The sequence below is a fragment of the Macaca nemestrina genome, chromosome 11 (assembly GCF_043159975.1).
Source record: "Macaca nemestrina isolate mMacNem1 chromosome 11, mMacNem.hap1, whole genome shotgun sequence".
NCBI lineage: Eukaryota > Metazoa > Chordata > Mammalia > Primates > Cercopithecidae > Macaca > Macaca nemestrina.
The window spans coordinates 105,689,165-105,714,411 of record NC_092135.1 but is presented as its reverse complement, the minus strand read 5'-3'; the positions used below and the strand labels follow the sequence as shown (position 1 = coordinate 105,714,411).

Here is a 25,247-nt window from a genome sequence, read left to right as displayed (position 1 = left end):
GTTCCCTTAAACAAAATCATAGAAATTGTTCACGTCAGTTCTTGCAGAATAGTTGTGTAAACTTCAAGTGTAAAAGTGCCATGATACAGTAAAAAGTTAAGTTTTCCAGGCTGGGTGTGGTAGCTCACGCCTGTAATCCTAGCACTTGGGGAAGCTGAGGCAGGTGGATCACTTGAGCTCAGGAGTTCAAGACCAGCCTGGCCAATATGGCGAAACCCCATCTCTACCAAAAAAACTACAAAAAATAGCTGAGTGTGGTGGTACATGACTGTGGTCCCAGTTACTGGGGGGCGCCGAGGTGGGAGAATCACTTGAGCTTGGGAGGCGGAGGTTGCAGTGAGCCGAAATTGTGCCACTGCACTCCAGCCTGGGTGACAGACGGACTGAGACTCTCATCTCAAAAAAAAAAAAAAAAAAATAAAATAAAATTAAGCTTCCAGATCCAGCAGGACCCCATTTAGTGTGGGCATCGTCTCTGGGCATTGCTGTGGGACCCTGTGCTTGCTCTAAGGGGGAGGTTACCTTGCTTCACCAGCTAAGTTACTGTGTGTGTTAAATTGGGAATTGAACCTTGAAGTGGGAGAGGTGTGTGTGTAGCTGACCTGAAACCCTGCAGCTACTCAAGCACATGTTGACCTTAATCGTCATCACGCTGTGTTTTCACTCAGGCCATCGTTCTTTCCACGTATCTGGAGATGGGAGCTGTGGAGCTCAGGGGCCGCTCTGCCGTGGAGCTGGGTGCTGGCACAGGGCTGGTGGGCATAGTGGCTGCCTTGCTGGGTGAGTGTCATGCATTGACTCCTTAGTGAGTAGAACTCACTGAGAGGTGCATTTGCTGTTTTCTTAGCACAAAACCCATTGTGGGTTTTCCCCTTACTGGGTTATTATCTTTTGCTTATACTTATGAGTTGTGGGCCAACTGCTGGGGCTCTTAACTCCAGTGAGGCTAACAGGCTAATTTCGCTCTCTCTCTAATTTCTCTCTCTAATTTCTGTCTCTCACACACACTGTTATTTATACTTCCCATGGGAGATTGCTCTGCTCCCCTCAATTCTGTGATGCCAATAGTACGGTCTTAAAGTGAGTCGATTCCAGGAGAATAATCTTACCCATGCGTAGAGTTTTTTCACGTTAAGGGGCTTTCTTTCCCATAGACTATCAGATTTAACCCTGTGAGGGAGATAGAGCAGGTAATCTTTTCTTCATTGCTGAGGGAACTTTCTCTTCTAGGGAGGTTTAGCCCCCACTATAGTTTGTACTGACTTCTTATTTTTAAAATTGTATGAACAGCATACAGTTCTGACTTGATTTCAAGGCTTGTCATTTTAAAATTTGGTATACAGACATTAATTGAGGCCTGGAGCTGGAGCATTTTTAGGCTTCATTGTTATTTTTATTATTGACTATTGACTCATTTCTATAACTTCTGAGATATATAGTTCAAGCTATCTAATCATAAGGATAGACCAGCTTTCAAGATTCCATGTATGATATTTATCACTTCCATATTGTCACCTGGTGCTCTTGTTAAAATGCAGATTCTGATTTGGCAGGGCTGGACTAGGGCCTGGGAACCTGCATTTCTAACAAGCAGTAGAAATGTCAGTAGTGATGCCGACACTGCTGGTTCTCAGACCACACTCGGGTAGGAAGGATCCAGGATTCTAGAGTATTCTAAACTCATCACATTGTCTACAGATATTTGAGGACCAGCTAAAGCCCCTCTTTTGTTTTGCCTGTTTTCCAGGAACCCAATTCTTTTTCACTATTCCTTTTTCTGCTTAGCTGTTACTTTCCAAAATTCGATAGGGAGCATGGGCAGGGGTGGTGGTTAAAAGTCTGTATAAATTGACGGAGATGTCCGTCCTCTTCGACCACAGCACTTAAGTCATCAATGAAGCCCTGGCTGGTACACTGCCTTTTATTCTTTTCAGGTGAGCCTTATAACATCCCCGTGTATGTTAGGTATTATTTTTAATTTTCATTTTTCAAACAAAGCTGGAATTCTGGGAGATTAAGCTACTTTCTGAAGTCCTGATCCCTGGAGATCTGGGACTCAAAACCAGGCTTGTTAGACACAGTTAGTTATTTTATTTTATTTATTTATTTATTTTTTGAGATGGAGTCTCACTCTGTTGCCCAGGCTGTAGTGCAATGGCACGATCTCGGCTCACTGCAGCCTCTACCTCCTGGGTTCAAGCGATTCTCCTGACTCAACTTCCTGAGTAGCTGGGACTACAGGCGCGTGCCACCATGCCCGGCTAATTTTTTGTTTTAGTAGAGACGGGGTTTTACCATGTTGACCAGGCTGGTCTTGAACTCCTGACCTCAGGTGATCTGCCCACCTTGGCCTCCCAAAGTGCTGAGATTACAGGAGTGAGCCACTGCGCCTGGCCTATTTTATTTTTTTTCTGTAATTCCAACTTCTCTCTCTGCTGATAGGAGAAGAGTTGCATAAGGGGAAATGAAGTGTCTTCTGTTTCCTCCTGACAACCAGAGCTTCATGCAAAAACTATTGGCTGGTGTATAGACATGTTAGTGTAGCAAAGTGCATAGGCTTAGTTATACTTGGTTTTGACTTTTCTTTTCATTCTTACTAGTTTTGTGACCTTGGGCAAGTTGCTTAACCTCTAAACATTGATTACCCCATCTGTACACTGTGCATAATAGTAATATTTACTCCACAGTGAGGAACCAATGAGATGTGTGTATAACATCTGCTGGCTCATTGAGTGACACAAAGGAAATGCTCCACGAGTGTTGATTACTTTCTGAGTACTGCTTTTTCTGATCTAGCAATCTGGATCTCTGAGGTTGGGAAAGTCAGAATACGGTATTTCAGATACCACCATGAAGCAAAGCATGCTTCATGGCCAGGCTACACTGTGGCCTTGTGGAGTCCTTTCCTGTCCCACTGCAAAGGGTTAATTTCTGCCTTCTTTTCCCCATAGTGCTTGGAATACCCCGCCTCTATCACAGCTCTGTCACATTTTATTGCAGGCAGGTGTTTCATGTGTCTATCTCTCCTGGCAGGCCAAGGCTCCAGAGGAAAGGGACCATGTTTCATTGTGTGGCCTTGGCCCTTGGACAACACCTACCACTCAGTATTTACTCAAATAACTCTGGAATAAGAGATGAACAAACTAGATTGAAGGCTTTTTGAAAATCACGGAAATTTATTCTGATTCAAGCAGCAGAGACAGAGAAATAATTTTTAAAATTATGAAAATATTTTTGTTATAAAACTGATGTAACTCTATTACAAAAATAAGCTTAAAGAAAAGGGAAAAAAACTCACCAGTGATTCGAATTATTCATGACTCTGCAACATAGTTACCATTAGTATTTTGGTGTGTTTTGTCTCTCTCCATCTGTATTTTTAATCATCGTTGTAATTATGATTATATATATGTGAATATATATGTCTGTGGATGTGTGTGTGTGTTGTGTATCTGTATACACACACCTATACAAATGATGTTTTCACATTATGTCATAAGCATTTCTCTGCTACTGTATGATTTTCATACTCACTTTAGGCTGGAGAAGTTTTGCTGTTGGAGCCTGAGGGTAACAAGATGTTAATCTCTTCAAAATAGAATCAGTGAGTACTAAAACAGGTAGTGATTTTGAAATATCAGGAAGAGATTAATTATTATTCTTTTAAAAGTAGCTTCCCTTTTTGTAACCGTAGTCATTTATTCCTGAATTTGGGGAGAACCCACCACAAGCCTGGCGGTCCACTGGTTGGAGCAGTAAACAGGCTGGCAGGTGTCCCTGGAAGCTTACGTTCTGAGTTTAGTGGGTAGAGGTAAAGAAAGAACACACACACACACACACAAAAGCAGTGCTATGTAGATATTTATATAGGGTGATGAGACTTTCCTGTTAAACCAGCTGCTAATTCCTGAGCAGTTCCTGTGTTCTGAGGACTGTGCATTACACCCTTTCATTCTCACAGTGACCCTGCATGGTAAGTAGGCCTTACCTACTTATAGCACCCTTCCATTGGTGAAAGGAAGGCTGCTTGGAGGGTAAGTAACTTGCCTGAGGTCACAAAGCTAATGGATTGTGCTTAGAATTTGAATCCAATCTGACTCTCAAACCCTGGTTCTTAGTTTGAAAATCTCCCTGGCCTTAATGCTACTTGGAACTATAGTAGTCCCCCCTCATCTGTGATCACTTTCCCCGGCTTCAGTTACCCACTGTCAGCCTTGGTCTGAAAACACGTGACTAGAGTATGATATTTTGAGAGAGAGAGAGAGAGAGAGAGAGAGAGAGAGAGACCACATTCACATACCTTTTGTTGTTGTTTTTGAGACGGAGTCTCACTCTGTCACCCAGGCTAGAGTGCAGTGATGCGATCTCGGCTCACTTCAACCTCCGCCCGCTCCCTCCCACCCCCCACCCCCGTTCAAGCAATTCTCCTGCCTTAGCCTCTTGAGTAGCTGGCATGATAGGCACCTGCCACCATGCCAGGCTAATTTTGTTTTGTATTTTTAGTAGAGATGGGATTTCACTGTCTTGGCCAGGCTGGTCTTGAACTCCTGACCTTGTGATCTACCCATAACTTTTATTATGGTATATTGTTATAATTATCCTGCTTCATTATTTATTGTTTATCTCTTACTGTGCCTAATGTAGAAATTAAACTTTACCATAGGTGTATACATATCGGAAAAACATCTTATATACATGGTTTGTTACTATCTGTGGTTTCAGGCATCCACTGGGGGTCTTGGAACATATCCCTTGCAGATAACAGGGAACTGCTGTATCCATAGAATAAAAACACCCCATCTTGAAGATAGGAGGATTCTGTAAATTGGGATGGGGTCAGGGAATCTGAACTTTAAAAGCTTCCCATGTGATTTGATGCCCAGCCAAGCCTGTGGACCACTGTCTTGAAATATAATGCTCAAGAAGATCCTATCTTCAACTTTTCTGTAATTCGAGTGCAAATCTCAGCTGAACTTTTGGCTTGTGTGTTTAACTGAAAGCTGGATATCTGTCCCTGGCTATTTCCCAGCACCTCAAATGGTATCTGTTTAAACCCAAACTCTTCTCTTTCTAAACTCGTTTTTCTTCCTTTATTCTGAGTTGGCATCGCCTTCCAAGTAGTCACTGCCCCCTCAACTCCTTGACTCCCCTTCTACCTCCCCTACCCCTTGGAGTCCCACTGATTCTGTCTTTTAACTGTTTCCTGGATCTATCTCTCTCTGTCCCCTCCCACTGCCTGGCTTGAGCTCTCATCATCTGTCACCTGCCTGCATGACCACATCACTCTTTCACCTGGCCTATCTGCCTCTGTTTGTCTTTTTAAACCTACTTTCTCAATAGCTGTTAGAGTGGCCCATCTAAAATGCAAAATCGATGGCATGACCTGTGCTTGAACGCTTCTTTGGCTTCCCACTGCCTGCCTGCAGGCTAAATCCCAGCTGTCTTAGTAAGGCTTTGTTATCTCATCCTGTCTGACTCTTCAGCCTCACTTTTTCTCAGCAAGATTGCAGTGCATGAAGTTCCTGGACACACATCCTGCTCTGGCCTGTCCCATCTGCCTTGGATGCCCTTTCTTCACACCTTTCCCTTGGTTCATGCCTCATCTTTTAAGTGTAAGCTCAGATTTCCCTTCCTTTGGGAATTTTTCTTTGACCTCTGCTCCTCTTGAAGAATTTCTCCTTTGTAATTTCCTATGCGCACTCATGCTTCTATTATTTTTCTTCCCACACGGCATCACAACTGTGTTTATGTGTCTCTCCCATGTGAGACTTTGAGTTCTGGGTAAGGACTTTCTTCCTTATCTTTGTATCTCTAGCACATAGTATGTGCTTGAATGTTTGCATAAATAAGGTGTTATAAAACTAAAACAAAAAGTGCTGACATGTTTATACATTCTTTTCCCATTACTAATTGACAGCATACTGTGTTGTCTTATTGGGTCAGTTTCCATTAGTCTTTTCTGAACTAAATACTGTCTCACCCTCCTTACCCAGCATAAATCTCACGGGCAGTCATTTTATCACCATCTTCATGTACGGTTGACACCGACACCCTGCCTTTCCTTGCTTCAAAACAAGCCAGGTTAACTGCAGCCTTCCACTGTCCCCGGTCTGTGCCTCTGTGGCTGAGAGGGGCTGAAGGAAATGCTGCTGCTGGGTTTTACTGTATTTTTTTTTTTTTTTTTTTAATAGGAAGTTTTACTCTTGTTGCCCAGGCTGGAATACAGTGGAGTGATCTTGACTCACTGCAACCTCTGCCTCCCAGGTTCAAGCCATTCTCCTGCCTCAGTCTCCTGAGTAGCTGGGATTAGAGGCGCCTGCCACCACACCTGGATAATTTTTTTGTATTTTTGGTAGAGACAGTTGGCCAGGCTGGTCTCGAACTCCTGACCTCAGGTGATCCACCCATCTTGGCCTCCCAAAGTGCTGAGATTACAGGTGTGAGCCACCGCACCCAGCCAGATATTCTATTTTTAAAAAAACATCTTACTGCCTATCTCTCACTTGAATGTAAGTTGTGTGAGGGGAGAGGTTTCTGTCCTGTGGCTGATGGTAGTCATTCAGATATGTGTGGAATTATAGGGAGTGGTCAACTGACATTAAGATCCTATTCAGACTTCTGGAATACCTACCAGATTAGAAGTAGTCTTTGAAATGCCTGGGACAGACATTAGAGAAGGCCTTTATGAGCTGGTAAAATGAATACTGAGGTGATGAGCAGATGACTCAGTCACTCCAATATTGCCTGCAGAGTGCTCTGTGTACTGTTAAGAAATTTCAGAGATACAGTTCTAACTCAAACCCTGGAAAAGGCTGTCTGCATTTTTTTATTTTTTAAGAGATAGGGTCTCGCTCTGTTGCCCAGGCTGGAGTGCAGTGGCATGACCATGGCTCATTTCTCACATGACAAAATACCAAAAATAGGGAAGGCCTGTTTCGTGAGGTTAAAATTTTAAAAAAGAATGATACGGCTGGGTATAGTGGCTCAGGCCTATAATCCCAGCACTTCGGGAGGCCAAGACAGGTGGATTGCTTGAGCCCAGGGGTTGGAGGCCAGCCTGGACAACATGGCAAAACCCTCTCTGTATATTTCTAAAAAAAAAAAAAAAATCATAGAAGAGAGAAATTGGCTATTAAGAAATCCCAGTCCACCTCTCCTTAGGCTGTTATGAAGCAGCCAATCTATATGTGTTTATGTAATACATATATAATCACTGAAAAATTACTGAATTGTATGACAGTAATGTAAGTGAAAATACTTGTTCTTTAAGTGCTAAGTTAAAGTTGCTCTTTTTTTTTTTTTCCTTTTTTTTTTTTTTAAGACGGAGTCTCACTGGGTTGCCAGGCTGGAGTGCAGTGGTGCGATCTCAGCTCACTGCAACCTCCGCCTCCAGGGTTCAAGCAATTCTCCTGCTTCAGCCTCCTGAGTGGCTGGGACTACAGGCGTGCGCCACCACTCCCAGCTAATTTTTTTGTATTTTTAGTAGAGATGGGGTTTCACCATGTTGGTCAGGATGGTCTTGATCTCTTGACCATCGTGATCCGCCTGCCTCGGCCTCCCAAAGTGCTGGGATTACAGGCATGAGCCACTGTGCCTGGCCTAAAGTTGTTCTTTAAGTGCAGCCTTGACCTCCTGGGCTCCAGAGATCCTCCCACCTCAGCCTCCTGAATAGTGCCACCATGCCTGGCTAATTTTTTAATTTTTTGTGGAGATGGAGTCTCTCTATGTTGTCAGGACTGGTCTTGAACTCCTGGGCTCAGGTGATGCTACTGCCTCAGCCTCCCAGAGGGCTCGGATTACAGGTGTGAGCCACTTGGCCTGGCTGTCTGCAATTTTTATTGTCAGAAGAGATGAAAACTATCATTGAAATCTGCCCATTGGGCAATACACTGTCTAGCAATGAATGGTCAAAGTGGTAGGTTCAGGCTTCTAAAATTCAACAACTTGAGCATTTTCATCAGTATCTCATACTAGGACTGTAAATTTCAAATTGAATTACTGCCCTAATTTATGTGTCAAGATAAGAAACACTGAGTTTCAGCTGCCACTGAAATAGTGCTTACTACAGCTAGTCTGGAATCTTGTGGGAAGATTACCTATGAAGATTACAAACTGAAGAAGGATGCAAATGGAAAGAATTTTATGAAAGATTGAAACATAATTTTAAATTTCAGAATTTCTGGGGCCAGAAGTAAAGAGTATTACACGTATTATATCTTTCCTACAACGTAGAGAAGGTGGATCCAACCTGATCTTATGTGCTTGTTCCACCTTAAGGTTGTCTCTTACCCATATTGGTTCAAAAAAAAGGATCTTTTTGTCAACAATCCATAAGAAACAGTTTAACTTTCTACACTGTGTGTAGAAACTTAGCATTAAGAACAAGCATTTTAACTTACAGTACTGTAATATACTTAAGTAATTTTTAAGCTTACTATTTTTCAATAACTATATACAGAAAACATGTAAGTTGGCTGCTTCATAACAACCTAAGGAGAAGTGGACTGGGATTTCTTAGTAGCCCATTTATTTCTTCCATGATTCTTTTTAAAACTAACCTTACAAAACAGCCTTTCCCTGTTTTTGGTATCTTGTCCTCTTTGCAATAACAGTCTGCTCCCAGATTTTTTTTTTTTTTTTGAGACCGAGTGTTGCTCTGTTGCCCAGGCTGGAGTGTATTGGCATAATAACAGTTCACTGCAGCCTCAACCTTCCACGCTCACATGATATCCCACCCGTGCCTCCTGAGTAGCTAGGACCACAGGTGTGCACTGTGCTTAATTAAAAACAAAAATTATTTGTAGAGATGGAGTCCCCTGTATTACCCAGGCAGGTCTTGAACTCCTGGGCTCAAGGGCTTCTCCCACCTCAGCCTCCCTAAGTGCTGAGATTACAGGCATGAGCCACCATACCTGGCCTGCTCCCAGATTTTTCATTCTTGGATTCCATGTTACCCTGCGGCCAACTGACTTAAAGATAATGACCTTTGGGAGGCTGAGGCGGGCGGATCACGAGGTCAGGAGATGGAGACCATCCTGGCTAACATGGTGAAACCCCGTCTCTATAAAAATACAAAAAATTAGCTGGGCATGGTGGCAGGCACCTGTAGTCCCAGCTACTCGGGAGGCTGAGGCAGGAGAATGGCGTGAACCCGGGAGGCAGAGCTTGCAGTGAGCTGAGATCGCGCCACTGCACTCCAGCCTGGGTGACAGAGCAAGACGCTGTCTCAAAAAAAAAAAAAAAAAGATAATGACCTAATGAATAAAGTATGGGCCAGCTCTGTTGGCAGAATTCAGAAGCATCAGCCGTGTCACTGCTTAATTCTGCATTTTTTTTTTTTTTTTGAGATGGAGTTTTGTTCTTGTCACCTAGGCTGAAGTGCAGTGGCGAGATCTCAGCTCTGCAACCTCCATCTCCCAGGTTCAAGCGATTCCCCTGCCTCAGCCTCCCGAATAGCTGGGATTACAGGTACCCGCCACCATGCCTGGCTAGTTTTGTATTTTTAGTTGGCCATGTTGGCCAGGCTGATCTCCAACTCCTGACCTCAGGTGATCTGCCCGCCTTGGCCTCCCAAAGTGCTGGGATTAAAGGCATGAGCCACCGCACCCAGCCAATTCTGCAATTTATGGGCACAATTTTAGCAAATAGCAGGTATGTCATAGAGGGAAATCCAGAGTCACTTTTGCCAGTGGTTAGTGCAAAAGGAGTTATGAGTCATTTTTCTATTGCAGCTGTCCATGAAAGGCATGATTGATATTCTGCGTATCAGATGCAATATTTAAGAGACACTCTACATTTAACTTGACCCCCTCTCTACCTAACGGAGCTGTACTGATGTGCACATCACTTTTTCTTTGTCCCACATTGTAGGTGCTCATGTGACTATCACGGATCGAAAAGTAGCATTAGAATTTCTTAAATCAAACGTTCAAGCCAACTTACCTCCTCATATCCAACCCAAAACTGTTGTTAAGGAGCTGACTTGGGGACAGAATTTGGGGAGTTTTTCTCCTGGAGAATTTGACCTGATACTTGGAGCTGATATCATATATTTAGAAGAAACATTCACAGATCTTCTTCAAACACTGGAACATCTCTGTAGCAATCACTCCGTGATTCTTTTAGCATGCCGAATTCGCTATGAACGGGATAACAACTTCTTAGCAATGCTGGAGAGGCAGTTTACTGTGAGAAAGGTTCACTATGATCCTGAAAAAGATGTACATATTTACGAAGCACAGAAGAGAAACCAGAAGGAGGACTTATAATTGGCTATAATTTATAAGAATGCTGTCATTGAGTGTGTCACTTAAGGTCTTAGACTGCAAATCTAAACATATTTAATGAAATGTCTTACTGTACAAAAAGTCTAAAGCAAAGGTTCTCAGGGGAGAAAGCACATGTGCAGTTTTAAAACAAAGCAGTGCTTTGTCCCATTGCTATGAGTTTTAGTCATATTTACTCACACTGAAATCCAATTAACATTAAAGGATTAAGTGTGAGATTTTGGTTTATGCTATTTCTGTATCTCATACTACTCCCTCTTAATAAAGTTTCCACTGATGACATGAAGGCTGGTATAAAGATGTCTTTAAATGAGCAAGCTTTCTTTGGTAAGATTAAATCTTAACAAATTATTTTTAAAACCTTCTGATATATACAATGTTTAGCCAAGTTTTCTAATTTTCTGGATGTAAAACAAAAGGTTTAACATACATTCCTTGAGCTGTTAGTGCTATTGAAACCTTTTGCCCTGTTTAGATCCTAAAAACTTTTAGTTGGTTGAGTAGGATATGAGTTTTTTTGAGTCTCATATCATACTTTTTGCCTTAATTTCAGGTTTATATATGTTAATAAAGGAATTAAATAAAAATGAAATTTCAGTTACTTTTTGAAAGCACCTAAAATCTGGCTGGGTGCGGTGGCTCATGCCTGAAATCCCACCACTTTGGGAGGCTGAGGCGGGCAGATCACCTGAGGTCAGGAGTTCAAAAACAGCCTGGCCAACATGGTGAAACCCCATCTCTACTAAAAATACAAAAATTAGCCGGGCGTGGTGGCAGGCGCCTGTAATCCCAGCTACTTGGGAGGCTGAGGCAGGAGAATCACTTGAACCTGGGAGGCAGAGGTTGCAGTGAGCTGAGATTGCACCATTGTACTCCAGCCTGGGGGACAAGAGCAAGACTCCGTCTCAAAAAAAAAAAAAAGCACCTGAAATCTTGAATAGGTTGTCTATTTCAAGTCAAAAGCTGAGGTTTTCCCCTTCTGCTTTACCCTTGCTCAAATGTCTTAATGCAGTTCTTTCCCGAGCTTTCCTTGCTTCCTTAACAATGCATAGGATGACATTAGAAGTTTTAAATCTCATCCCTCCCTGAGAGGTTAGCTTCCCACATATAAGCTCCTTTTGTATTGTACTTGTAATTGCTCATTCAACATTAGTATTGCCCCATAGAGTGTAAGCTTCTTGAGGGCCAAGAATGCTTCTGCCTCTTCCATTGTTGCTTCCCGAGTACCTTCTGTATATTTCATAACCAAATAATGAAAAAGATATATTCCATTTAAAGGACATTGACTTTGGGTTAAATGATTGTTATACTGTTTGATGATTATCTTTGATACACTTTGACATCTCACATACACACGAACTTTTCTTTTTACAATGCAAACGTTTAAACAATAGCTTAACTTTAGACTGCAAGAATATTATAATCTCAATATGGTATTTGGTACTAGAGATAGATTTCTTTTATAAAATCTTAAAAACAGGACGTTCTCTTCCTTTTGATCCCAGAGGTGAAAATATTCAGTATGTTGTTTTCTACATATATTGAAATAGCAGTTTTACTTTAATAAAGATGGATTAAAAGTTGTGAGCATTCTGTGATATACTAGTTCAACACAATTCTAATACACATGAAATGGAAATACCCATTGCTTACTGAATCCATAAAATGTCAGTGCTGCACCATGAATATGAAAGATTGTTTAAAACAAAGCCTGGCAGTATCACCAACACTATAATGACAAGCCAGTCCCACTTAGGTATGTTATCGGAAATGCATATATTAGTTAGAGTTCAGTTTCTTTAAGATTCATAACTTTGGAGATGGGTGTTAACATGGATGGGGCAGGGTGGGTTAGAGGTGGGAGCTTCAATAATATGCCTGGGTGATTTACCAAATGAGGTAAGCTATTATTGGGTTTTCCATTTTCATAAAACATTAAGAATCAGAAAAATTTGAAAGCAGCTTTTTTCCTTTGACCTACAAATTAGAAGCACAGGCAAGAAAAAACAAAAATCATCAGAAATAGTTAGGTTGTCCAAGTGAAAAATCAAGTGATTTTCTTGGCTTGGGGCTTAGAATGTTGTTGCAGGTCAGGTTCCTTGGGGAAATAGACTCAAAGATTGAGATTAGGGTGTGAAAAGTTTAAATGGGGATGCTTTCTCCAAGATCAATATTCTGACCTTGGAAAGCAGACAGACTGGGAAAGAGGAAGAAATTGGGCTGGATGTAGTCAGGAAAGTCCTCAGCTAATTCTTTAGAGTTGAGATGGTCCTGCAGTTAAGCCATAATTGAGGCAGGTGATGGTCCTTTATGACCCTGTGTGGACTGGTGGATACAAGGGTCATAACGTGAAGCTGAAGACAGTACTGGAGAGGGAGTCTGTTAGGAGCCATCAGCCATCAACATTCCCAGAAGCTGGGGAAATGAGTGTTTCAGGTGTGTGTGTGTGACAGAGAGCGAGCGAGAGCGTATCTGGGCAGCACACCACAGTGTCCACTATCAATGTCAGTGAAGTTGGGATGTATTTTTTACTTAAATATTTTATCCCATAAATGCACATTTTAAGTGTGCTTGTTTTGTCCTCAAGTTAAAGATAGAAACCTAATCCAAACCTATTTTACTAAGTCTTGATTCTCACTCACATTGCCCAATTTCTTTAAACAGTTATGCATTTAAATAATCCAGTGGGTGTCACTAACTTTTCCCCCAATTAATACCAAATACTGCTGCCAAGATGCTATGTTAAAATGTATGTACGATACAAGGTTCTTGGAACCCCACTCTAAAGAATGCTGTTTTCCAAGTAGATTATCACTTAAAGGGTAGCTTGCTTTAGTTCATGGTAGATAGCCTGGATGCCATCTTCAAATAGTAGTTATCAAAATGCTTTTATCTGTTAACACTAGATTGCAAACTCAGGGCAGAATAACATTATTTGGAATGTTTTATCTTAGCAAATACAATTTATGCTCCTAGAAGGCAAGGATGATAGCACATGTCCATATATCGTTTTCTTTTTTTTTTTGAGATGGAGTTTTGCTTGTTACCCAGGCTGGAGTGGAGTACAGTGGCGTGATCTTGGCTCACTGCAGCCTCTGCCTCCTGGGTTCAGGCGATTCTTCTGCTTCAGCCTCCTGAGTAGCTGGGATTACAGGTGCCCGCCACCACGCCCAGCTAATTTTTTGTATTTTTAGTAGAGATGGGGTTTTAATTATATTGGCCAGACTGGTCTTGAATTCTTGACCTCGTGATCCACCCACCTCAGCCTCCCAAAGTGCAGGGATTACAGGTGTGAGCCACCATGCCTGACCTTATATTCTGTATTTCAGGTGGTAACATGGTGCCCTGTTCATAAAGGGAGTTCACACTGACTCATGAAAAATACACATTCTTTTACAGATGAGTTACCATATGCCTAATTTATGTGCTTTATTTCTCCTTGCCCAAGGTATAGGAGAAATAAATTTGCAGGAATATTAAAGTATCGAGGCATACTCTGAATAACAAAATTACCATAATGTAAAAGATTCACAAAGATTCACCTCCAATAATAATACCATTTAATTGCTGTTTATGGTAAGCATTTACTGCCAATTCTTTAAAAATGAACAAAAATAAAATTTTAAAGTACTTAAAAAAAAATCACTATATAATGTACCCCAGTACTGTTAAGTGGCCCCTAGGTATAGGACTTCACTTAATAGTTGGTAAAACAGACTTGTAATTTGTGTTAGTGTTAGACAAACAGTCACAACCTCACTGCTCCCCAGAATGTCTCTCTAGAGAGAAGTAGCTTTCTCAAAGTCTTTAACATGAATGTAGTAAGTGAGTATAGAGAACCCTGCTCTGGGAAACTGGAGACTTTTATTGTCTTAGCACTGACATAAACAGCATGACACCGGATAGTCCTTAGTTGTTTTACCTTAAAACGTGAAGATTTTTTTTTTTTTTTTGAGACAGGAGCCTTGCTCTGTCGCCCAGGCTGGAGTGCAATGGCACAATCTTGGCTCACTGCAACCTCTGCCTCCCGGGTTTAAGCGATTCTCCTGCCTCAACTTCCCAAGTAGCTGGGATTACAGGCCCCTGCCACCATACCTGGCTAATTTTTGTATTTTTTAGTAGAGACGGGTTTTCACCATGTTGGTCAGGCTGGTCTCAAATTCCTAACCTCAGGTGATCTGCTCGCCTCTGCCTTGGCCTCCCCAAGTGCTGGGATTACAGGTGTGAGCCACCGCACAAGGCCCAACTTGAAGATTTAATTGTTAGCTCTTTCTGCTCTAAAATCATGTTACACCTTTCCTTCTACAACCAGAGAGGAGTTAAACATTTAGTAACACTAGAAAAGATGGCATATTGAAAACTTGTTTCTTTGCTGAGAACAGTTGTTTCTGAGGATGAGATTAGAAAGAAAACAGTATTAACAGAGATGAGAAAAGGAAAGTCTTATTAAAGTCCGTGCCACTTCTAATTTTAATTCCAGAAAAAAATGCCTAGACTGTAAAGTTTGACATAAAAATAGTAATCAACATAACTTAATAAAAATTGCTTAGTAGATACCTAATAATCATTAGGAAACAATATCCAAATATGAAGAAAACCATAATTCAGAAATAACTTTTACTTCTCAGTATTCTGGAGATGTAACTTGTGTAGACCTAGTTACCAACCTGTGTATGTCTGTAACAGTAAAAAATTTCAAACAGCCAAATGTCCCCAAAAGAGGGTACTGGTTAAACTATATCTGTACAATGACAGCTGTTTATAAACCACTGTTTGTAGCTACCTTTTGTGTAAAAAAGGGAGAGGGAGGAGGAGAGAACATACATTATATTTGTGTATATATGCACAGACTGTCATGAAAAACATAACACAGAAAACTGCTTCTTACAGTTTGCCCTTTTGCATGTTCCATTTTTTTTTACAAGTGTACATATTTCATAAAGTTTGAAAATAATGAGGACATTATAAAGCAAAAATTTATAGGTGAAATATTATAAGGGCCTAGTACCCAGAATATATAAGGAACTTAGAACCCAACAATAAAATTTCAGTGAACAAAGGACTTGAACAGACATTTCTCCAAAGAAGATACACAGGTGGCCAAACACAAGAAAAGATGCTCTACATCATTAGTAATCAGGGAAATGCAAATCAAAACCACAATGAGAGACCACACCCATGAGGATGGCTATAATTTTTTGAATGGCAAAATAAGTGTTGATGAAGGTGTGGAGAAATTGGAACCCTCATACGTCAATGGTGGAAGGTAAAATGGTACAGCGGCTGAGGGAAAGTTTGACAGTTCCTCAAAAAGTTAAATGTACAATTTCAATATGACCCAGCAACTCCACTCCCAGGTATATACCCCAAATAATTGAAAACAGGGACTCAAATACTTGTACAGGAACATTCATAACAGCACTATGAACATTAGCCAAACGATAGAAACAACTCAGCTGGATGAATCGATAAACTTAGGGTACATATCCACAATGGTATACTTACTATAAAAAGTATACTTAGCTATAAAAAGGAATGAAGTACTGCAAACATGCTACAATGGATCAACCTCAACAACACGTTAAAGAAGCTAGACCAAAAAAGTAATACACATATTGTATGATTCTCACATGAAATATCTGGATGTAAATCCATAGAAATAGGAAGCAGATTGGTGGTTGCCAGGGACAAGTGGGGAGGAGAAAATGGAGAATAACGGGGCTTTATTTTGGAGTGATGAGAATGTTTTGGAGCTAGATAGAAGTGGTGGTTGTACACCATTGTGGATGTACTGCCACTTAATCGTTCACTTAAAAAGTTAATTTTGTTATGTGAATTGCATCTTAATTAAAAGCAAGGATAACATTCAATCCTGGACATTATCCTTCCTTTCCATTTGGTGTCAGGCCCCTGTTAGAATTCTCGTCCGGTTTGGTCAGTGCACTTAAGATGTGGAGAAATTAGAATGCACAGTTAAGAGGGAGGATAAAACTGATTAAGGTAGTGCTTTTCTAGGTTTCCCCTAAACAATTTAACAGGTGGATAGTGGCACCACTTACAAGATGGAAAAACCAGCTGAAGGAAGATTTGGGGGAGAAGTTAAGAGTTTTATCTTGGGCCTGTGTTTTGCAACCAGAGTGTAAAAGACATGTTAACTCTTCAGTGGAGAAGCACTAAAACTAGAAATGGATCAGAATTTTCTCTTTGGATGTGACTTCTCAAGGATGGTCTTGTCACTTCAGTGCCTGGTCAAATGACAATGAAAATGGGCAATCTTTTCCTGAAGGTCCAAGCACCTGAACATGGCAGGGTGACCTCAGATTCCGATATGCTCAGAACAACCCTGGTTCATGCCTATTGTCCCCCATGTAATTAATACCACTCTCAAAAATGTCTCATTTTGTGCGATAAATTATGTAATCATTGTAGTAGAAAATAAATGAAATTAATTAATCCTTCCAATACAATGGCAGGTATAGCAGGCTTGAACACATCTTGACAGTGAAGAAACATACGAATATGCAGCTGCTTATTTTCAGATGTCTCAGAACTTATTTCAGAAGTTAATAGTCTAAGAGGTAATTTTATTATTCTTACATCTTAAGCAAAGATTAACCATATCCCTTCCCCTTTCCTTCCAATTTATATGATCAGAGTTTTAGAATTGCAAGGGGACCTGAGAAGGTATATATTCTTATTGTCCTTTCAGTGAACACATGTGTTTTATGACATCAGAGACAGCTGGTCATATGTCTCCATTGGTCATCTCGACAGTAACATCTCCAAATCCACAAATAGGCACTGTTCAATCTTACTGAAAAACAGGTTTTGTCCTGAAAATTAGGGATCCAGTAACTGAAGGTATGTTCTTGTTGTCTGAATTAGTTTTGTTGCCTTCCATCACAAGCTTGTAATATATTGTAACTTTAAGTCCAATAAAACATGGCTTCACTCTACTAGCAAAAAAACCCAACAAAATATCAAGAGATCCCATTCCCAAAAAAGAGACTTACAGAGTTTTTAAAAGCATGTTTATGTGACTGCACATAAATGTTTGTGTAAAAAGAGCATTGACAGTTGATACCACAAAGATTACAGTAAGAAAAAGCACTTTATGACAATATTTCACAAATTCACAAGGATCACTTTAATATACAAAGCAACTGCTACCATTCTGAACACAAAGCAGCTATTATGTACATAGTGTTAATAAAATGCATTGTAACTCAGTACATTTTTTTCTTTACACATAAAGCACAAAAAGATTTAGGTAAAAAAATTAAAACAGGGATGTTCTAGAATGTAGGGAATTTTATTAGAAACGTATTTCCCTCATTATTTATTTATTATTTCAACTCCAATAGAAACATCAGAGTTAAAAATCAATACCCTGTTTTGTGCTGACAGTTTTGGGGGAAGTCTTTACCCCAATCCTCAAGGAAAAACCAAAAAGCCAAACACCTTTCTAGGAACTTCCCTGATTATTTTGCTTTTAAAAAGTTTCAAGTGATATATCTGGGTTAGAAATAATTCCTTTTGTAGGGAGTGGGGGAGTTACAACTGACATGTGGACAAATCAGTCAAGGACAACTTTACATGGAAAACTGCTAACTAGCACTCTTTGTTGCCACCCCTAATAAATCTATACTCAAAAAAATGTTGACAAATTATTTCCCACTTTTAATATAAATAATTTTATTACATACACAAATTGGAGTGGCACTTGGATAAAAATACATCTATAAAGCATTTACCAATTCAATTTTAAAAACATAAGAAAATAAAACCTCCCAAACACAATGATAGATCATTTCACTTGGCCAACAAACATAAAATCATTATTTGCAGAGATTTTCTTCCTTCCCTACCAATTTTTAAACTATCTCAGATTTACTCTCACATCTCTGAGATGCTTCTCAGACAAAAGCTTCGAAATGCCATACTTCTATAGGCAAGTAATGTTAGGTCAAATGTGAATTTCCTACTCTTTGATAATTTTCAAAGACATTTCCAGAAGATTGTTCATTTCCTTTTACTTGCTGGTGAGAATAATTAAAATGTATCATGTCATACCCAGCTGGGACCTGCACCCACCGTACCAGAATGCAGACAGGTCAGTATTTTCTTTCTGTGCTAAAACTGCCTGTTTATAATATCAACTTGCATCACCGGCTTTGTTCTATTTTATTTATATATTTTTAAAATTTTTCTTTTTTTAAAAAATAAATTTCAAGCTAAAACACCTGAAATATAATCCCTCCATTCAAACGTTATCTGGTCCCTCTTAAAGTCGGTCTGCCCCCTGAGGACACATACAAAGGCTTAAGCTACATTCACTAATCAATAAGAACTTATCATAAGCAGATGAGACAGATGGAACTTCAGCACCCTGTTTATTTGAAAATTTTCCATACTGACTCAGCTTCATGATATGTTCAGCCCCTCAAAGATTAATGCCTCTCCTAGCCATTGATTCTACAATGTCAAGGAAACCAGTTCCTAGTACATACAGTGACTGTGTAGTCAACTTAATAGTCAACATTATTACATTAAGAATATTCAAGATGTATGTAAGCCACCCAACAAAAAGTTCTAGTTGTGCTTTGTACAACTGAGCGAACAAATTTATCTCACAACTCTTCACCTTCAGGCTTACTATGCACACTTTACTTTATCCTTCCTCATCTGCAATCAGTCAAATTTAGGCAGCATTTCTTTGATGTTAACAAAGCCATTAAAAATGAAAATAATTCAGTAAAATGATTACATGTGGTCTCTGTGAAGACAATTGCTCTAAAAAGTCTTGTACTATTCTAGACAAATTAGTGGACATTTTGGCATACTATGTACAGTATTAATGTGATGAGGATAAAGTCTCATTAAAAATTGAAAATAAGTATTATTCACTTGAGTTATTTTGCCTTCAGTCTTTATCCAAGATGAAAAAGAATAAAACAAGGTTTGAGCCCGTCTTTTAATTAACTGGGCTAGTCATATCTAATTTCCTGATGTTCTTCTTTTACAGCTGTTTTTAAGGCTAGCTTTTAGGTGCTAAAATATTTTAATTAATGAAAAACTTCCATTTAAAAAGTCACATGATTTGAAGAGAGGAGAAAGACTAAAAAGTTGAGAATTACTTGATGAGGGAATTTCTTAAGTTGCTAATACCCAAACTGGGTCATTTTAAAAAGTGCAAGTTACACCAGACATTTACAAAGGACAGAATGTAAATATATTCCAAATAAATATACAACTTTTCTATTAGGTCCATGGCGGAAAAAATATACCAACAGCTTTCAGGGCTACAAAGGCAACAAAAATAAAGCCTCTTGAAAATAACTGAAAAGGTATGTAACACTATTCTAAAACCCACTTTAATTCAAGATCTTAACTTTAAGATATATTAGCCCTATTTAATCCTGCAAAATGAAGCAACCGTGATCTTCAAAATAAACAGAGACCAATTTCTGGTAATAGCTGACTATAGCTGATCATAGAATTAAAAACTTGTTAAATATGAAAAGAAATCTAGATTGAAGTCACTTCAAGTAAGTAAAAGCATCCTGGTTTAAACAAACATATTTCCTCCTAAGCCTTTGTATGATTCCACATGTCACTCCAAAAGGTCAAAATGATAGTAGGGATTTGTCCTGAGAGACAAACTTCAGCCAGATGACATCTGATGGAATAGGCTGCCTGACTGGTATTGTGCTTTCAGAGACTAGCACTGCTGCTGACCTACTGTCAAAACACATTTTCTGACAAAACCCCTGCTCAAATGAAATGCCAAAATTCCTCCCCCAGGATGATTTTTGAAAAAATCAGTGGTTCCTTTAAAAAGCTATCTTCAAAATGTTCTTACCACTGTTATAGCTGCCACAGACAAATCATAAAAACCAAATACTTTTGGGGGAGATGCTTTCAAGTGACTAGTAACATATTTAAAAGTATCAAGCCAAAGAAAACTAATAAAAAATAAAATACTTGGAAAAAGATTAGAAGATAAAATCAATTGTTGAGTGCTGGAGTAATGCAGTCATAGAAACTACCAGAAGGGATGCAACAGAACACACAAAAATGTAAAATTTCATCTGACCTCAATATACTATAATACTCAGCATTCCTGACTTAAGAGCTCTCAGAGCTTTAGATTATATACTGTATGTATATATATATATGTACACATATATTATACAAATGCCACCCCCCCAATAATATCTAAATGAAGAGAGCACCTATGACAATATTATGGTTGCCAATATGGTACTTGAGTTTGAAAAATAATGAACTTAAAATTGTATCTGATAGCAATTATTTAATAATGAACACACTGGATCTAGCCCTTTCTAAGCCACTTTTCAGTTAAACACTATCAAAGCTTGAAAACTCATAAGAGTAATATATCAAAAATAAACCCCTCCCCACTTCATTTTTATTAGAGTTAATCTGTCCTATAGATAAAAGTGCCACATGGCCCTATATTTGCAAAGTGAGCAATACGAAACTTGCTATTTTCTAGGCAAATCAGTAGCATATATACAAATTCCTATGATGACATTTTTATTCCCTTTTGGCCAATATAAAGAGAAAAACATTTATTACTGGTAATGTGGCCACATATGTTCTTGGCTACAAGGTTTTTAAAAATTATGTCATTTTCTTAATAAAGATTCTCAAAGTTTCATGCTTACAAACAAACCTCCCCACCATTCTTGCATTAAAAAAAGAAAAAACCTGCACAAAAGATGCTTGATTTTTATCTTTATAAACTGAAATCTTCAAGTCTCACCAAAGGTCTAAAACAGATTTAGCAACAGGATACATTTCTCACCTCACCATTAAGTAACTGACTTCAAAACCAGTGCAGTCATCCTCAAGGTATGAAGGACAAGGTCTTTATAACTTATAAATTCATCCAGCTCACATGAATGTGATTGCCTTGATTTATCAGGGACTAAGAGGGCCACCAACTTCCCAGTAAGTAGAAAGCCTCAACTTTGGAAAAAAAGCTTTAGAGAATACAAACTGCTAAACATCAGGCAATTTTTCATTTATAACACTTATGACATTCAAAATGTTCAATTCGACATTTTGACTCAATAAATAATTCCAACTTGTGAACATACTGTGACTTTGCTTGATTTCTGTTAAACCAGTTTTTAAAAATGACATATCTATGCTGTTACACAATTTTTATGCTATAACTTTCCCCATTAGCTCAGCAGGACAAACATCAAACTTTATAGTTGTTTGAAAGCCTTCTTGAGAATCTGGTGAACTGTCCAAACATAAAGACTAAATCACTCAATTCTTAGAATGATGCTCCTTCATAAACTCTGTTCATCCTTGAAAAAAGACAATGGTTTGTTACAAACAAAAATATACCATTTACAAATGTAATTAAAATCTTACTTTTTAAAATGGATCTAGCAATTAACACTTAAATCTTCATATTTTGTTATTAAACAAGCTTGACTTTCTTAAATAACTCTTGACTAAATAAAAAACGTTAGTTTTCTAAGTGTCTCAACTCTTTTTTAAAAGGAATTTCCTTCCCAAATGAGAAATTTTTTTATTTTTATTTTTTGAGACAGAGTCTCACTCTTGTCGCCCAGGCTGGAGTGCAATGGTGCTATCTCGGCTCACTGCAACCTCTGCCTCCCAGGTTCAAGTGACTCTGCTGCCTCAACCTCCCGAGTAGCTGGGATTACAGGCGACCGCCACCAGGCCCGGCTAATTTTTTTGTTTTTAGTAGAGATGGGGTTTCACCATGTTGGCTGGGCTGGTCTTGAACTCCTGACCTCAGGTGATCCACCCACCTTGGCCTCCCAAAGTGCTGGGATTACAGGCGTGAGCCACTGCGCCCGGCCCCAAATGAGAAATTATAATCTAATATTATGTCAGTTTCCAATTTTTAAAATTCACCTTAGTCTTTTTTTTTTTTTTAAAGAGTAACTGTTAGATTTATCAAGCTTAGTGAATAAAATGAGTAATAATTAAAAGTGGTATTGAAAACAATGTATGATATACACAAATACAGACTTTTAATCAGGAATTAAAATTATAAAATGACAAAGGCTATACAGCATATTGGAAAGCTAAAGCAGAACTAATAACTACTCTTTTTACAAGAGAACAAAAAATGTTTTGTAAGAATGACAATCCAAATATTGCAGTACAGCAGTCATTCAAATATGTCTGGAAATAACTTCCCTTGTGCACATCTAACACTGTACTTTTTATATCCTTACAACTTCTTTCATTTAAAAAATTCAGTAGAGATTCTCTGTTAAATTGTTAATATGGAAAAGATTTAAAATCAGTATTTTTCTACAACATGTAACATTTCATAAACAAATATATATCACTGCTTTATTTGACATCTTGAAGGCTTTCTTGGTGGTGGTATAATGTAAGTGCAATGGGCAACAGTAAATTAGAAATATCTTTTTATGTAAATGACAATATAAATATTTTTGAAGGTGAGGACAATAACATTTATTTAAAAATCTTGTTATATAACTCAAGGGATTGGTTTACTGATCAGCATTTTACTAAGGATTTAGTACTAACTAAAATATGCTTTGTACTTTTATTTACTTTGATTTAAAATTCAAATACCATGCTTTTTTGTTCAGTTGGTTACTTCTTTTAATGTATTCAAAAATGTTGAACACATACAGAACTGAATTAAGAAGCAACAACTGTCCTATGGAAGAGCTGTATTAGTACAGAATGCTTTTAAGAACCAAGGACAAATTTTCAGTATTGAAGAAGAGAACATACATAGAAAGCACTCCAAATTCATTTCTAATTCCTTCAATACCATACTTAAGTTCTTTTTAGAGGGTATGTCTCTTAACAGTTTTACATAATTCACAATGAGAATGTGAAAACATGTCAATTTGGCAATCAACACTTCTTCATTGCACCTTACTTACTTTATGCATGCGGCCCACACATTACTTCAGCTCAAGAGGCTGGGGTAATTCTGTCCCTAAGGCAATCAAGGAGCTCAGCACAAACCTTGAAATCATTTTAAAAAAGATTTTCTTTTCCTCATTTCTCCCATCAATTTACAAGTAAACAAATTATTACTTCTTGAGGAGGGTGGGGGTTGAAAAGCAGAAGTCTCTTCATGATTCCTGGTGTTGAAAATTTCTTGAGGGGAGAAGTGGAGGCAGGTGTTGGAACATTCACAGTTTAATGCAAAAGCACAAATGAATGAAATTCTGTAGTTGCTTTCAGGCAGTTTTGCGCATAGAAAAAAAGAAATGTTTAGAAAATAAAATGTTTATTTTGTCTTTCAGGTTGTGGCCAAGCCAGTCCATTTTCCACCTTAACAGGTGAAAATTTAAATCCCAAATTAATCTGATTTGTGGCAGTAAAGGTCCTTAAGTGCTTTTAGCTCCTCAATCAATGTCTTGTTTTGATTTTCAAGCACTGCCACTCTGTTTTCTAAACATTTCACATATTCTTTCTTCTTTCTACGACACTCTCGAGCTGCTTCCCTACAAGCAAAAGATGGGAAAAATAATGCAAATGATTTCCACATATTTATTTTGGATTACCTTTTTTTTTTTCTTTTTTAAAGAAATAGCTCACAGCAACCAACATTTTAGTATATATTAAGAATTGGAAAAGATATACAGAATGACTTGGAAATTACCTTATATTAAAAATTTTAATCTGGCCAGGCGTTGTAGCTCACGCCTGTAATCCCAGCACTTTGGGGGGCCAAGGCAGAGGGGGATCACCTGAGGTCAGGAGGTCAAGATCAGCCTGGCCAACATGGCGAAACCCCTCTCTATTAAAAACACAAAAATTAGCAGCATGTGCCTGTAGTCCCAGCTACTTGGAAGGCTGAGGTGCGGGCATCGCTTGAACCTGGGAGGCAGAGGCTGTAGTGCGCTGAGATTGCGCCACTGCACTCCAGCCTGAGTGACAAGAGTAAGACTCCGTCTCAAAACAAACAAACAAACAACTCCATAAACAAATAAGACCTAAATGACCACTTAAAAATTATACCTCTCACTATTAAGATATTCTGCATAATTCCTGCAAAACTTGAAATTCTATCCATATCAACAACTAAGAAAACATTAAAGCTAAATTTCAATGTGTAACAATCCTTTAAATAGAAAATCTTACAAACTAATCATTTCAGGGCATTTAAAAAATCTAACAGTCTCTTCAATAAATGGTGCTGGGAAACCTGGATATCCACTGCAAAAGAATGAGGTTGGACTTCACCATGTCATACACAAATATTAACTCAAAATAGATCAAAGACCTAAACATAAGACCTAAAACTATAAAACTTCTAGAAGAAAACACTCTCTGACATTGGATTTGGCAGTGATGTCTTAAATACAATACCAAAAGCAGAGGTAACAAAAGCAAAATAGACAAATAGGGCTATATCAAACTAGGAAACTTCTGCATATCAAAAGACACAATAAATAGTAAAAAGGCAACCTACAGAATGAGAAGAAATATCTGCAAATCATGTATCTGCTAAGGGGTTAAGATATAGAATAGGCAAGGTGTACGGCTCATGCCTATAATCACAGCACTTTGGGAGGCTGAGGTGCGAGAAATCTCTTGAACCCATGTGTTCAAGACCAGCCTGGGCAATAGAGTGAGACCCTATCTCTATAAAAAATATTTTAAAAATCTAGCCAGGTGTGGTGGCACATGCCTGTAGTCCCAGCTGCTCAGGAAGCTGAGGTAGGAGGACTGCTTGAGCCCAGGAGGTCTTAGGTTGCAGTAAGCCATGATCCTGCCACCTGCATTCCAGCCTGGGCGACAAACCAAGACCCTGTCTCAATTAAAAATTAGTTAGGTGGTGTGTGCCTGTAGTCTCAGCTACTCAGGAAGCTGAGGTTGGAGGCCGGGAGGTCGAGGCTGCAGTAAGCCATGATCATGCTGCTATACCACAGCTTGGGAGACAGCTAGTAA

The 25,247-nt window shown here is 38.9% G+C and overlaps 2 protein-coding genes across 24 annotated transcripts in view; one reads left to right on the top strand and one right to left on the bottom strand.

Moving 5' to 3' along the window:
- The window catches only part of LOC105468008 (methyltransferase 21A, HSPA lysine), a 61,711-nt gene that overhangs the window by 16,650 nt on the left and 19,814 nt on the right, over nt 1–25,247 (top strand). For 6 of the 16 annotated variants that reach the window (XM_024788577.2, XM_011717891.3, XM_071073311.1 and 3 more), the window contains 2 exons: nt 669–780; nt 9,871–10,572. In XM_024788577.2, the coding sequence (XP_024644345.1) occupies nt 669–780; nt 9,871–10,268 (510 nt within the window). In that variant the 3' untranslated portion in view covers nt 10,269–10,572. Of the gene's footprint in view, nt 1–668; nt 781–3,033; nt 9,251–9,347; nt 9,469–9,870; nt 10,573–16,759; nt 16,865–16,995; nt 17,148–19,551; nt 19,611–23,596; nt 23,662–25,247 lie in introns of those variants that run through there. The other 10 variants (XM_024788583.2, XM_024788581.2, XM_071073315.1 and 7 more) reach the window with 6 other exon arrangements.
- The window catches only part of LOC105468005 (cAMP responsive element binding protein 1), an 84,636-nt gene continuing 70,804 nt past the window's right edge, over nt 11,416–25,247 (bottom strand). For 4 of the 8 annotated variants that reach the window (XM_071073307.1, XM_071073309.1, XM_011717886.2 and 1 more), the window contains one exon: nt 11,416–23,797. In XM_071073307.1, the coding sequence (XP_070929408.1) occupies nt 23,653–23,797 (145 nt within the window). In that variant the 3' untranslated portion in view covers nt 11,416–23,652. The remainder of the gene's footprint in view (nt 23,798–25,247) is intronic. The other 4 variants (XR_979228.2, XR_011610004.1, XR_011610005.1 and 1 more) reach the window with 2 other exon arrangements.